General features: G+C 41.8%; 1 protein-coding gene across 1 annotated transcript; it reads right to left on the minus strand.

Moving 5' to 3' along the window:
* Nucleotides 1-2,353: 2,353 nt before the first annotated feature.
* Nucleotides 2,354-6,786, minus strand: LOC143623203 (uncharacterized). Its single transcript, XM_077094162.1, has 3 exons — nucleotides 6,588-6,786; nucleotides 6,298-6,373; nucleotides 2,354-3,013 (listed from the first exon to the last, which is right to left on the minus strand). Exons 1-3 carry the CDS (start codon nucleotides 6,777-6,779, stop codon nucleotides 2,484-2,486), a joined length of 798 nt encoding a protein of 265 aa, XP_076950277.1. The 5' UTR covers nucleotides 6,780-6,786; the 3' UTR covers nucleotides 2,354-2,483.
* Between the last annotated feature and the right edge of the window lie 9,273 nt (nucleotides 6,787-16,059).

Consider the following 16,059-nt stretch of genomic DNA (forward strand, 5'->3'; position numbering starts at 1 on the left):
ATTCTCAAGTTTAATGAAAATTGAAAGAAAGGGAAAGAAAAGAAATGGTTAATTACATTCTTTAGTTTAAATGAAAGGAAAAGAAAAAAATGTGTAGTTTTACAAATATAGTCTTTTTAAAACAATTATTAGATGTAGATTGAAGGGTAAAGTGGTAATTTTAAATATTTATCATTTCCTTTCTTTCCAAATCATGCCAAATTGGCAAGAAAACTTTGGGACTTAAAACAGTTTTTCTGTCATTTCCTATCATTTCTTTTATAAAAAACTCAAGAAATAAAGATTCAAACTAAAATTTTATCATTTCCTTTCTTATCTCATGGAAAAAAAACACTCAAGAATACAGTGTTAATTTAATAAAATATGAAAGTTTAGTTACCTAATTGGAACACATTTTAAAGTTAAGTGACCTAATTAAAACACTTTTTAAACTTGGTTAGTATTATATGAAATTGCCCCTATTTTTTATTATATGTAAAGTTTCAAATCTCTAAAAAGATTTTAGTTATGTGATTAGTGATAGATAGCAAGTCAAAACTGTAGTGGTCAAACATGAAATTAAAATACATTTGATTGTGCAATCTTCTTTTTAGTCTTCATCCACAACCACCATTAGATGTGCACCCAAAAAGTAACCTTTTGCACACCAAAAGTCTGGTCCAACTTATATTCTTTGAACATGGTGGTGGTAAACCCATTTTATGGTTAGTTCTTATTAGTGGTATAGATTGTATATAGACTAGTTCATACCTAGGTTTTAACACAGATAGATTACTTTTAAATAATGATCGCCAGTTAAGAAGGAAAAAAAACTAAGATGGGTAGTACTTAGTAGAAATGTAGAAGTGTAAATGAGCCAAGTCGACCCAGTATGATCCGCTTGGTCTGGACTTGTTTAAATTCGTTCAAAGTTACATAAATAATAATAAATAATAAGTTTGTTAATAATGTAAATGTAAAACCTATATATATTACTGAAATTAACATGATTGTATTACATTAAAATAAAGCAATATATAATATAAAATTATTAATTTCACAAAAGAAGGAAAAAAAGATTATCTCTAACATAATACATCCTTTTGCATACAAACAATTCATTTTTAATTATTAAATTTGGAGGTTAAAAAGTTATAAGCACATAAGCAATTATTGCATAAACTCCCAATAGCAAACAATTAAACGCACATCATAAAGTAGTAGAATATACCTACCTTTTACATATATAACTAGTCTTATTATATGATTTAAATATTACTTTCTTACTCTATTTTGTACCCTTGATCATTTTTAAAATGTTTTAACATTTAAATAAGTACATAAGAATATTTGTCTTGGATGCTCATGACACATGCCATATATTATAAAAACTCCAAGTAACACAACTCATTCTCGTTATTTCTCACATGGAATCATGCAAAACAACAATTGTACCTTCTTGTCTATTGCATTGTCAGACTACACTCAGTTTATTGTATATATAATTATATTATCAGTGACATCTTAGCAATTCTTAAAAATAATATCCGATTCCAAATACTACAACTTCTTTTGGACGTATTGGACATTTGGAGTATTTATGAGATCAAGAGATGAGAACTATAAGGTTAACTTATAATTGTGCTTAGATGAAACTTGATCTATTGAGAAGTTAATTTTTACTTGGGTAACAAAAGTCAATTCATAAGTTCTTTTAATAAGTATGAAAGATGTTGATTAATATAAGGCGAATCGTCTAATATACTATATTAATAGCGGAGCTGGAATGAAAAAATGTCAAGACTCATGCCATGCTGGAGAAAATTGAAGAAAAATCGTAGCAAAATTCCGTAGTTAACAAAGCTAATATAACTTCACTTTTGTAGCTAAAATCAATTACAATTTTGTAGCAAAAATCCATAATAAATAAGCTAGCTGCATGACTTGTATCTACGGATAAAATCCGTAACAAACTGAGTATTTACTATATTTGCTACGGATTAAATTGTAACAAATACATGTTAATGTAGTAGTGGATGACAACAAATCAACAATTGAACATGTGGTCACAGCCCATCAACATTGACTTGAACGGTTGAGCCAACATGCATGACAATTACTTGTTTTGCCCAAACCGTGCAGAAGAAGTTAAGAAAGACACATCTTTCAACTTAACCAAGGGACAAAATGCCAAGCCTACTAATCGTTATCTAAAGCAAACATAAATTATAATAATATATTAATATGTGAAAAGACTACTCTCATAGTATACTTTCAAACATAATGTATTTACATCTTTACATCATACATTATTAAACATACGGATCAAAATTTCTATTATGTTCCCACCCAATAAAAGTACCATTCCTTTTTATGCCTAGTGTATGTTGCTTGGCTTAACTTTCGCATTAAGGTGAATGCGTATTGACGAATGTTGTGATAATGTAGAGTCCCTCCCTCATCAAAAATGTGAACGGGAAATTGTTGTTGGATGTGAAAGTATTTTAGAAAATAGTGCACCCGTTTGGATTCTCCTCTATACTGTGTTGACGTTGTTGATATAGGTGACTCGGATTATATTGTTGTTGATACAGATACTGTTGTTGATATGGTTGATACATTTGTTGATACGGTTGTTGGTAGTTAAAATAGTTTATCGGAGGGTAATATGGTGGTCGTTGAGGCATAAACATCCCGGGCATTGGTTGTGGTATGAACACCTTCTTCTTTTCGTCTTCCTTTTCACCCTCTTTTTTCTTAGGTTCTTCCTTTGAGCCATCTTCCTTCTTTGCGTCATCTTTTTTACCTTCTTCCTTCTTTCCATCCTCTTTCTTATCATCATCCTTCTTTCCATCATCTTTCTTACCGTCATCCTTCTTTGCATCATCTTTCTTCTCCGGTTCTTTTGCGGGGCCCACTGATACTATATCAGCCGGCCAAAACTTACGCAATTTGCTAACAATGTTGATTGGATCAACGATTCCAACCACTATTAGTGTCTTGTCCTTCATGCTTATGGCGACTGAATCAATCCCTACAAATACATGATCATTTTGTTATATTTAATTTTATAATGAAATTATAAGGAAGAAAAGATAAGTAAATAAAACATCATTTCATTATTATTCTTTTTAGGAATAAAATTTCACATCATGAAAACATAATCTAAAGGATATAAAAGCAAAAGTGACAAAGTGACGATGGATTCACAACTCTCAAGAGTCAAAGAGACAGCTTCGCCCACCCACCGCCAATACAATAGGGGCCAAAAGAATGCCAAATAGGACCAATGAACCACGTCATTCTTACACAAAAGAATGAAAATAGAATAAAAAAATATATTAATATTAACAAGTTGTCATAAAACATTAAAACCAAGGTAATATATTATTTTAACCAATCTTTTTATGCAACTACAAGTTAATGATACTATTATTAATAACCAGTACATATATAGGCTATACAAATTGTGTCAAATAAGCCCACTTTGTCCTATCAAAATCACTTTGAATAATACTAGTCACATGTTTATTGTATTAATTAATTATTTGTAAAATCAATTATTATACTTCATTTTATCAAATAACACTTATTAATAAAACAAAAAATGATTAATGGGTCTCACAAATGCAATTTAATGGTTGTTAATAGTTAAATTTATTTATTTTTAAGATGGTATTATATTCATACGGCAACTAGCAGTACTTACATATATTTAGTACATTATTAATTTAAATTCAAATGAGTTTTTGAAACAAGATTGTGTTTATTTTCTAAAGGTGATTTTGTAAATCATTATCTTCACTTTGTATATACAATCAATATCTTTTACAATAAACTTTGTCTAAACATATAAAACTAATGAATTGAAAAGTGTGCTTTTTATTTTAGGACTATGATTAGTGGGGCAATTATATATATCTTGTTACTTGAAGGTTGAAACATGTGTCAAAACTAAAAAAAATAATATAAAAATAAAACTAAAATGATGAATTATAAACAATTTATTCTATTTGCTTTTTGGGTAATTCATGTTACAAACTTTCAATAGTAGTTGTACCATTGGTATTGCATAAGGCTGAGGGGTGTAGGGGGTTTTAATGGAGGCTTTAATGAGGGCTCCAACCAATAATATTATGACGTGTGGCAGAGAGAGAAACTGTATAAGGGGGTGTTGGAGCCCCCGTTGGAGCCCCTGGCCCTGGTGTGGAGGGGCTCCAGCGAATTTTTTTTTATTTTTTTATAAATATATTCAAACAACGTATTATTAAAAAAACTCATAAATTATTAAAAAAAACACACATTAATAAAAAAAACACATTAATATTTAAAAATAAAATAAAAATTAAAGTACTAAAAAAAACATTATTCTTATTCTTCGGCTTGGTCTTCTTCGATCAACCTCTTTCGGATACGTTTCTTTTGCTTTTCCATTAGCATTTGATCGACCGGATTTAGGTTACTGAAGTCTCTAGTAAGAAAGTCCAAATCTCTCATTCGACTTTTTTCCTTTTTGTCATTAGAGACCACCTCCATGGTTTTGTTGAATTTATTGAGGGATTCAACAAGATTAGCGATGTTTACGACTTCCCCCTCAGCCGGTTTTTTCCCCTTGGCGTCCCTTCCCAATGGCCGCCTCCTCGGCGGTGAAGACGTTTCCTCCTCCGCAATGTTTAGGTCGAATCCAACGCGGCAATTCGACCCAGTTGAAGTGCTATACGCTCCAGACGAACTAGTTTTAGTCCGTTTCGCCCTTACTTCCGCATCAAAGTCCGGCGCCACCAGCTCAACCCACTTGGAACACCTTTTTAACCTCTCCCACAACAATAAATCGTTCCACGTCTTCACCATCCCATACCTCCGCAAACACTCCTGCTTCCACTCTTCGACCGTGAAATTGTAAACCGCCAAATCATCACTGCCACTTGGTCTCATACGACCGATGTTCCTGTTGAAAAGATTAGTAAACAAGCCGACAAATTTTCTGATTTCGGACCACCGACCCGAAATCATATCGGCGTTCCGCTCTGTACTCCCAACGAGCATGTAGAACGTCTCCCTAACCTTTGTCCAAAAAATCTTGCTCTTTTGGTAGTCGGCTGCAAAATGAATAAATAAATTAGATTTCCATTTAACTTTTATATTTAACTTTTTTATTAAAAATCATTTTTAAAAACGTTAAAACAATTACCGCAACGCCGATCCTCAGAAATGACTATCCAAACCCGACACAAGGCTTCCTTCTCATCCGATGACCACGGAGTGGCTTTCCGTTTCGTCCTCGGAGTCGAAGCCGGTCCCGACCCGTCCGTTGCAAGTTGTTTTTTCCGGTGGACGCGTCTTTTTGGTCCCGTAGCTTCACCGTGTGATTCTTGTGTCTCCGGAACAACAAAGTTAGGAGACGGTTGTGTGTTGGATGGTTGAAAGCCGGATGATTCTTGCGGCTCCGAATAAAACATCGGTTGGTGCGGTGACGACCATAAATCGTCGTCAATATAATCTGAATCAAGGTTTGGGTACCAATTTTCAGCCATTTTTTAAAAAAAAAGTTGAGAAGATGAATTGATTTTGGGTGAAGGTTTGAAGTTGTGGTATAAAAATGGGTGAAATGGGGTATTATATAGGAATTTTTTTTTTTTAATTTAATAAGAGCCCAACGGCTCTTTTTCTAAAATTCAACAAGCTCCTCTCTCTCTTCTCCCGCTAACAGGCTCACGCCTGCATGGATTTTCGCGTTAGCGCCCCGTTAGCGCCCCGTTAGCGCCCCGGTGGTGTGGTGTTAGCGCCTGGGGGCGCGAGCGGAGGGGCTCTAGCGCCCCCGTTGAAGCCCCACACCCCTCAGCCTAATGTATAATTGTTGTTGGGAATGCGACATAAGATCTGATATGACAAGTCCATGTGGAGTAGAGAAAAAGCAATTCAACTAAATCCTCAGAAACTTAACTTTTCTATGAATTTAGCAAAGATCAAATCAACTTGTCTTGTAGAACATATTGAATTTGACTTTCAATAGTCAAATCAATAAACTTTTAGTCCAGAAAATTTAACATAATTTCATGTTGCATAGAGCTAATAATTAACACCCTCCTTCAATTTTAAACAATGAACAATCTCATACACACACATAAAAATATATAAAAACTAATAAATTCAAAACAAATTTTGAAATTCAATATATTTCTTCAACAACCAAATTTAATTTCCTTCTATTTTACCTCATGTCTCAGTTGAGACTAGAACTCACAACCATTTTATCACCAGACTAAGCTAAGTTTGAACTATAATAATATAATATTAATAAATGATTAGTTGGTTTACCTGGGAGAGCAGAGACAATCTTCATTGCTTTCCTCTTTTCTTTATCATCATGCAAATCCAATTTAATTATGAACTTCTGAAATTATAATAATAATAATAATAATAATACAAAAATAAGTAAAAAGTATTAATTCATAAACAACCTTAAACAGAAAGTGAGTTAGTTGAAAGGAGATTCTGAAATCCACTTTGTAACCAGAAGACATAAACAACATGTGTTGGCAATCTAAAGATTCATGGAAAGTAAAATGAAAATGTAACAAGAAAAAAAGGAATCAATGGAATGGTACCTTCATGTGGTTGAGAGAATTTGGGATCAGAGCCCAGAAAACAAGTTGAGACTTGAGAGAGAAATAAAGAGAGAGAGAGGAAGTGGAAATGAATAATGATTTGTTGAAAAGGGTAGAAGATTTATGGACACAAGAATGAGAAATTGGAATCAAACAAGAATTTGCAAATGAGGAGAGAGAATATAAAATCATTTATATTTTGTAACTTATAAATAATAAAATAGGATAAAAGGAGTGTTTTTTTAATATAAGATTTTACTATGTGACATAGTGGTACATAGTATGTAGTATAAAAATGTGATAAAGATGTGACTAAGAAGGTGAAACGAAAGTAGAGATGATATTCATCATGTCAATCTTAGACATGACCATGGTGGACAAAAGCCACGAAAATGAATTTCTTGAGAAGTTCTGTCCGACTCAATCATGTGGATATGGATATAACCATGTCGACCAAAGGATTCAAGCACACAAGCCACAACGTGCTTGTCTTGGCCAACGATTGAAGTGAGTGTGTCATGTCTGTTTGTGGATATGGATATAACCATGTCATGTCTGTACTTGACAATGTTATGAGAAACTTTTCAAAAAAAATGTTTTTGATACTTGAGCTGACATATTTAACCATCATTGGACACCATCGTTGGCTATATATGATGTAGCTTGGCCTTGGGTCATTGGTACCATGTCAGATTATTGCACATCTGGGATATTTTCTTTTGATAAAATCAACTTGATAGCTGACTAAAACATAATTTCATTTTAACATGAACTTAAAACATCCTTTCATAGCTAGAGCAGACTACGGATAATCTGGGGGTTAAGTAGATGTTTACCACGAGGGTTAGGTCCGGCAAAGATGGTTATTCTTCTGATGACCTGCAAAACAGACACCGTGAGCTCGTCACTGAGAAGGGGGGGTACCTCCTTGTGACCACCCTCCGGCGTGAGAATCAGACTAGATTGCTCTTGAATATAAGTGTATATTAAGAGAAATAGCTAGAGCAGATATCAGATAATATATGAAGATATGATAATAAGATATGATACCGTTCCAAGGTGTTGGAGTATTTATAGCCGAAGGTAGGTTTCCAAGCAGGTACAGCCGGCTGAATAGTATTCATGTTCTACCAACTGTGGGCTAAGCACGTGCCATGCTGGTGGTTGGTGGGTAGGCAACGGCTGATAGTGACCAGGCCGGCTGTGTACTATTCCTTTTCCACCAACTGCAGGCTATGCACGTGCTACGACAGGTGGTGAGTAGGCAGCGGCTGATAGTGACATTAAGTAGTAGAGCGTGCTGCTCGTCGTACTGTTGTCAGTGAGCTGTCGCAGCTTTGGTCAGATCTTTTGTCCATACCTTGGCAGGTACAGTACAAAAGATCCTCCAGTAGCGTACGGACTGGCTCATTTGGGCGGGAGTTTTCCCGGCTTTGGGCGGGAGTATTCCCGGCTTGCTCACTCCTTCTTCAGGTGACATTGCTGAATTATTTAAGAGTTAGTGCCTTGTGCGTGTAGCCTTGCTGCGCGGGTAGCCTTCCCTGATGGCTAGTATCCGTTGCTACGGGAACAGGCGGAGTACGTCGACCATTGGGAGGCTTTTCCTGCGGGAACAGCTTGCGTACTGCGCGTAAGGACGTCACGTCTCTGAGCATGGTGGGTCCTGCGGATCCAGTTGGTTTTTGCGCAGACGTCTCTTCAAGGTGAGTCTTGCGAGTTTAGTCTTTGCGCAGACGTCCCTCTTGAAGGTGAGTCTTGCGGGTTCAACTGCGCAGACGTCCCTCTTTGAGGTGAGTCTTGCGGGTCCAACTGGGCTCTGGTGGGACCTACCTCTTCAGCCAACGATTGAAGTGAGTGTGTCATGTCTATTTGTGGATATGGATATAACCATGTCATGTCTGTACTTGACAATGTTATGAGAAACTTTTCGAAAAAAATGTTTTTGATACTTGAGCTGACATATTTAACCATCATTGGACACCATCGTTGGCTATATATGACGTAGCTTGGCCTTGGGTCATTGGTACCATGTCAGATTATTGCACATCTGGGATATTTTCTTTTGATAAAATCAACTTGATAGCTGACTAAAACATAATTTCATTTTAACATGAACTTAAAACACCCTTTCATGATTACAAAACATTCTTTTAATATGTCCTCTCTTTATTCAATATAATTTTAAAATAAAGTCATACACATTTATAAGCCACAAGGTTTTATAATCGCCCTAAGGAGTCTTCATGAAGAGGTAGGACCCAGCAGAGCCCAGTTGGACCCGCAAGACTCACCTTGAAAAGGAACGTCTGCGCAGAAACCAACTGGATCCGCAGGACCAACCATGCTCAAAGACGTGACGTCCTTAAGCGCAGTACGCAAGCTGTTCCCGCAGGAAATGCCTCCCAATGGTGAAGGACTCCGCCTGTCCCCGCAGCCTCGGATACAAGCCATCAGGGAAGGCCACCCGCGCAGCAAGGCTACACGCACAAGGCACTTAGCTCTCAATCACTCAGTGTCACCTGAAGGAATGAGCAAAGCCGGGAACAATCCCGCACAAGGGCGGGAGGGGGAATACTCCCGCCCAAATAAGCCAGTCCGTACGATACAGGAAGATCTTCTGTACTGTACCTGACGAGGTATGGGAAAAAGATCTGACTAAAGATACGACAGCTTATTGACAACAGTATGGCGAGCAGCATGCTCCTGTACTGTGTCACTATTAGCCGCTGCCTACTCACCAACTACTGCCATACCACGTGCGTAGCCGGCAGTTGGTGGAAAATGAATAGTACACAGCAGGCCTGGTCACTATCAGCCGCTGCCTACCCACCAACTACCAGCAGGGCACGTGCGTAGGCCACTGTTGGTAGAACAGGAACACTGTTGCAGCCGGCCACACCTCCTTGGAAACCTACATTCGGCTATAAATACCACGAATGGTATGATCATCTTATCTTAACATATTATCATCATATTATACCTGATATCTGCTCTAGCAATCTCTTAATATACATTTATATTTAAAGAGCAATCTAGTCTGATTCTCACGCCGAAGGGTGGTCACAAGGAGGAACCCCCCCTTCTCAGTGACAAGCTCACGGTGTCTGTTTTGCAGGTTATCAGAAGAACCATCTTCTCAGGGTCTAACCCCTCGTGGGAAACATCTATCTAACCCCCAGGTTACCAGTAATCTGCCCGGGGTCCGGTTAGTGTTTCTTCATTGGCGCCATCCGTGCATAAAGCTAGAACATTTTTCTCCAGTTTTTTCAAACTTCCAAGATGGTTAAAGAAACTCCGGTAACCACAACCCCAGCTACTGGGGGGAATACCGGCAACACAGTTTTTACAAACACTACCCCGGCTACCCAAGCCGGGGCTAGTGAAGTAAATTTTACGAACACTACCCCAGCTACCCAAGCTGGGGCAAGTGCAGTAAATAATCGCTCACTGGGATTCACCGATACCCAGTTAGAGAAACGAACAAGACTCCCCCGCCAAACACTCGATGAAGTTAAGGCATGGGCGGAGGCACGTCAGAGGGAATTCCAAGCTGAGTTGGACGAACGCTTGCGTTCCGTCCAACAGGCTGACGAATTCGAAGATTACTTGGATGACTCGGAGGAATCCGACTCCGACGCGAACCCTCGCCATAGGGCAAAAGGGAAGCGTAAGGAAACGGATTCCCAACCGAGAAGGCATTTTGGACAAGCCTTCAAACCAAAAAGCACAGGTGGAAGTCCACGAGACTTCTCCAAAACATTCAGACCAAACGTTGCAAATGCGGGAACGTCCAAATTTGCAAGGGACATTGCAGAAGCAATTGCCCCAAAAAGTGCCAAACAAATGTCCAGCATAGGCACATATGATGGTATATCCGACCCAGATGATCATTTGAACAGATTCATAGCGGGGGCAACCGTCAGTAGTTGGACGGAACCTACAAGGTGTTACATGTTCCAAATGACACTGGTCGGGGCTGCTAGAGCGTGGTTCGATCGTCTACCGGTCAACCACATCTACGACTGGGCTGACTTCCAACAGAAGTTTAGCCAACACTTCAGCCAGCAAAGAAAGTATACTGAGGAGCAATAGACAATCCTCAAGTGCATTCGAGAAAAAGATGAATCTTTGCTAGACTTCATCACTCGCTTCAACTCGAAGAAGCTAAGTCTGGGTAACGTTAGCGAAGATCTTGTTCGCGCTGCCTTTATCCAGGGCGCGAACGACCCAGAGCTCATCCGCACCTTAACAGGTAAAGATGGCATGCCATCCACATGGGATGCCATCATGACAGCAGCTAAACGCTTTGCGGAAACGGAGAAGCAACTGGGTAGAGATCTCCCACAGAGCACAAACCTCTACACCCAGAAAACAAGAGAAGACAACGTCCTTACCGCCCGATTAAACAAAAAGCGAAAGCTAGGCATTTGGCAGTCAAGGGTAAACTTTGACACCTCATTCGGCTTGCAGCATCGGTTAGGCGGAAGGGATGACGTACAGTCAAACAAGAACTCCAGATGGACGCCGCTCACCAAAAGCGTCACCGAGATATTCGCCACCGAGGAGCTCCCATGGCCAAAGCCTCAAATAATCCGACATCGTCACAATGCTGATCGGAGCAAATACTGTGACTTTCACAGGACAAAAGGCCACAACACCGAAGAATGCATAGACGTAAAGGACATGGTCGAAGCATTTGTCAGAGATGGGACGCTCGCGCACCTCGTGGCGCAATGAACGCTGAGCAGGCTGATGCGTGTAGAACCCCAGCTGGGGAAAACACGAATAAAATTCCAGCTTCAATGTGGAGACTACATGCTGCGTAAAGAACGAGATCCCGAACCAGGTGCGTATCGGCTCGATGACACTCCCATCCCAACATGGAAGGGAGCTCAATTACACAGTTTGCATGTAAATCAATTCCAAATATGTAAAGAAAAGGCCAAGAGCCACTTCTGATGGAAATGATTCTCCTTAAAACATCGATGCTGATGATTTTACATTTATACTTTTATGAACTATCAACACTAATGCCGGTTTTCACCGCATACATAAGTGTGAAAGTCGTTGCGTGGGGAAGGCGGCAAAACCCGCATAAACCCAAAAAACGACAAACCTTCACGCAGGTCAGTTGAAGGGGAAAAGTTCAGTCCCATTAAATGAAAGTGCCGGTCTATCCGCATGAATCATGAAAAAGGGAACTGAACACTAACCTATTGACAACCGCGCGTCGAACGGTTAATTTATTCAACACGGATATGCCGGTTTTCACCGCATAAATACGTGGAAAGTCGTTGCGTGGGGAAGGCGGCAAAACCCGCATAAACCCAAAAAACGACAAACCTTCACGCAGGTCAGTTGAAGGGGAAAAGTTCAGTCCCATTAAATGAAAGTGCCGGTCTATCCGCATGAATCATGAAAAAGAGAACTGAACACTAACCTATTGACAACCGCGCGTCGAACGGTTCAAAACAGAATTTCTAACAAAAGGATGAGGAAAACCTACACGCAGGTCAGATAAAGGTAAAGTTTAGCCATCCTACTAAGTGCAAGTGACGGTCCTACCCGCACAATCACGAAAGAGGAAGCAAAACTTCACACCTATTATCTACCACGTTCAAAGGTTAACTTATCCTCAGAAAGGATGAGGAAAACCTACACGCAGGTCAGATATGGGTAAAGTTTAGCCATCCTACTAAGTGCAAGTGACGGTCCTACCCGCACAATCACGAAAGAGGAAGCAAAACTTCACACCTATTATCTACCACGTTCAAAGGTTAACTTATCCTCAAAAGATGAGGAAAACCTACACGCAGGTCAGATATGGGTAAAGTTTAGCCATCCTACTAAGTGCAAGTGCCGGTCCTACCCGCACAATCACGAAAGAGGAAGCAAAACTTCACACCTATTATCTACCACGTTCAAAGGTTAACTTATTCTACACTTGGAAAATTGCTAATTTAAACTAAAGTATGCAAGTCATATAACGTTTATAAAGCAAGGAATCCAATAAAAGAAGCGGTCTTACCCGCACAAAGATTTATATTTCACAATGATTCATTACAAGAATGGCCGGGTAACTACTCGCCTACAAGAAAATAAATCTATACAAGCTAAATCTATCCTAGTAGTGGGAAGGGATCTTCAGGATCAGGCTTCAGGGCCACTTCCACTTGGACCAGCACCGTCAGTAGAGCGTGGCAGTTCAAGGAAAGCCTTAAGGATAGCTAGCCCATCATCAGCAGCAGCAACTTCATTCACCTTCTCCACCACCGGATGCGGGAAGGCGGCGTACTGATTCACTGCTTGGTCGTAAACAGCTTCAGTATCAACATTGTACAAAGGGAAGTTGGAAGGCGGGATGCCTTTCTCAACGAACCCTAGACCAAGCAGGAAGCCGACCTTTTCCCCATCCTCGTGAGAAGCGTTGAGTGCTGCGCTCATAGCATCATCATAAGAGGTCTCTGAGAAGACCCGATGCACAACCTACAAAAGAAAATATACAAGTGTCAAAACCTTTTCTATTTACAAAGAAAAGCGTAAAGACAAGAAAAGCTTACCTGAGACAACGCTTCTCGAAAAAGCCATTCCTTGGCAACCAGGGTTTCTTGGAGGGCAACTTGAGCTTCGTTACGGGCGCGATCGGCTTCACTCTTGTTGAGGTTGGCAAGCAACACTTCTTTAGCCGCAGCCTCTTCGACGCCCTTCAGCTTACGCTCAGCATGGTCAAGCACCCCCCTCTGGTCCAGGATTTCTTGGAGCTTTTTGGCGTCTTCCATCGCCAAGGCATCATGAGCCTGCTGGAGAGCCTCTAATTTGGCTTTAAGTTCTTCATTCTCCACGCGAAGAGGCTCAGCAACAGCTTCAGCCTTGGTGGCCCTCTCGGTTGCGTTCCTGGCAGTTTCCTTAGCCAGCCGAAGCTGTTCATTAACAGCTTGGGCAGCCTTGGAACGGGCCTCAAATCGAGCCTGAACTTCAACCTCGAGGGCCTTGAAGGCCTTCTCCTTTTCCGCAGCCAATGCGGAAAGCCTTTGGTTCTCCTCCCGGACAGCCCGCGCCTGAGCCACTTCTTTAAGGCGAGCTGCTTTTAACTTGTCGTTTTCACGACAAAGCAGCTCAACGCGCGGCTGCATCCGGGCCAGGAGAACCCGAAGCTCATTGCTTAGCCTACCCTCCTGGTAGCTAGCCATGGCTTCCCCCAACGCACCACTGGGAGCAGCATGACGAGCCCATTCCACGCACTCCACAGGGGTGCGAAGGGTTGTTCCTCGGCGAATGTTCCATCGTGGAACATACACTTCATTGGAATCCGACACTGCAAAAAACATAAAGCAGTTAGGAAAAGATGATAAAAAATATATAAAAAGGGCCAAAAGAACCCTACGCACCTGTAGGGTCAATAACAGGCCGATAGCCGCCGAACCCATCACCTGAACCCAAGGGAAATCCATCCAAGAGGTCAGGCAGATGGGAAGGTGGCAGAGATTGGCGAGAAGCCCCATGCGTACCTGATGGATCGACCGTCGTTGCCGATGGCGGGGGCATGGTAGCAGCCGCCGCGGTCGCCGCCGCGGAATCCGCAGCAATAGTAACCGCCGGCTCGGTGAAGGATGCTGTAAAAATAGCACTCACAGCCGGCGGTGACGTCATCACAGCTGGAACAGTCGGCTCAAAGGAGTGAGCAACTGAACCAGCGGAAGCAGGCGCAGGCGCCTGGGTCGACGCCTCAGGTAGGCTGACCAAGCCTACCGTCATTGGCGGAGAGGTACCACTCTGCGCTCCACCCTGAAATGCGTCAACATCCACGCCTGCGTAAAGAAGATAAGTGTTAACGATATTAAACTATGAAGATAAAAGCTAAAGGAAGTTGTACTTACGGGTTTTCTTGAGCCTGAAAGTACGGACGGGCGGGGATGAACCCGATGGAGCCGGCCTCTTCACGCCGGTCACCGTTGTCATCCTGGGCTCTTCGGTGACAGTTGTCACAGCCTCCGGAATGGTGATCTTATCACCACCGGGATTCCCCGCCACCTCTTCGCTCTCGGTCTCCGAGTCAGACCGAGGCGCTGGATCGGCAGTGGAGGCCACCTTCTCCTTCCCCTTCCCGCCGGCAGCCTTCTTCTTCCGCACCAACGGAGGACCATCTGCGGATTCCTCATCAGAACATACGATTAGAGGAATTCCAGCAGAGGTTTCAACATTGAGGGGTCGAGGGTCGAATAGCGCCTTACCTGGCCGACGGGCGCTAAGGATCTCATGGCCTAGCGGATAGACCTCCACGAAACGATCCGCCGTTTTTTCTAGGATGGGCAACTCGTTCTCGTCTAGAGCGCGAGTACCCAACCGGGCGGGACCGTCAGCCTCCCGCGGGTTTAGGAGCGACTGCAAGTCGTTCCCCTCTGAAATAAACAAGAAAAAAGTTAGAAGAAATTCAAAATCAACAAAAAGAAACAAAGCATACCGTAAGGAACAGAGTTCGAACCGTATTCGAGGACGATTGGGATCTTTTGCGCATCGGCAGCCTTCCACACCCGGCTCATCCCCAGCATCACCATCCCGGACTCCGCAAACCGGTAAACCGGAGATTGGACTCGGGATATCTTCGAAAACCATTCCGCCTCCTCGTAGTTGGAGGCGTGAAGGCTGGGAAGTACTTGCCCGTTCTTAAATTTCATGGCAAGGGGGATGGCGCGAGCAGAGAGGTAGAAGAACTCCCTCTTCCACGAACGAAGACTGCGCTCGGTTGCGCAAATCTTCAAACCCTTGATCCGGGTTGTCAATGTGTACCACCCCTGGATGCACCTCCAAGTGTAGAAGGACATCAGGCGGTCAACATAGGGCTCAATGCCCAGTATCCGGCATACCCACTCGAAGTGGCGAATCTTGGCGATCGCCATGGGATGCAACTCGGTCAAATGAACACCGTGCCTCTCAAGGACACGGTAAACAAACTTTGTCAATGGGAACCTAAGATTCCCATAAACAAAGAATGCAGCATAAACCCCGATCTTGCCTCTGGGGGCATCGTACACCGTCTGATGGGGTTCAGGAAACTCAGGCTCGAGAGACTCGAGCATGAACTTCCTGACGACGTACCGATACAGATCGCCAGGCAGAGCACACTGGCACTCGCCAGCGGTACCCTTGTCATCAGCTGTAGATTCGAGATCACGAGACATCTTGTAAAAGAAGAAGAAAACGATTTCGGGAGAATGCTTGCCTGACAAGGTGAGTATTCGCCGGAAATCGCTTAGAAGATGAAGAGAAGAGTGAAAGTGTGGATTACAAAGAACCCTCTCCCCTTTATATACTAATCGCAATTAATGCGATGAAATTAATGCGGAAGAGAGAGAAAACGAAGGTGCAATGAAACTATGACACGTGGCAAAAAGCAAGCTGGCAACAGCTGTTGACAGGACGCATACCATTAATTTCGCGGCCACGCGCCCGAAAAATCGCGCCCACGCGCCTA

The sequence above is a fragment of the Bidens hawaiensis genome, unplaced genomic scaffold (genome assembly GCF_021521415.1).
Source record: "Bidens hawaiensis isolate Kalapana, Puna unplaced genomic scaffold, B.hawaiensis_p1.1 tig00003356_1, whole genome shotgun sequence".
Lineage (NCBI taxonomy): Eukaryota > Viridiplantae > Streptophyta > Magnoliopsida > Asterales > Asteraceae > Bidens > Bidens hawaiensis.

What these genes read in the sequence shown, in the direction of transcription:
- LOC143623203 (XM_077094162.1), bottom strand. Translation starts at nt 6,779, where the DNA reads ATGATTTTATATTCTCTCTCCTCATTTGCAAATTCTTGTTTGATTCCA. An exon ending in ATTCTCTCAACCACATGAAG is followed by an intron (nt 6,374 to 6,587) that starts GTACCATTCCAT and finishes TTATAATTTCAG; the next exon opens with AAGTTCATAATTAAATTGGA. An exon ending in GATTGTCTCTGCTCTCCCAG is followed by an intron (nt 3,014 to 6,297) that starts GTAAACCAACTA and finishes ATGTATTTGTAG; the next exon opens with GGATTGATTCAGTCGCCATA.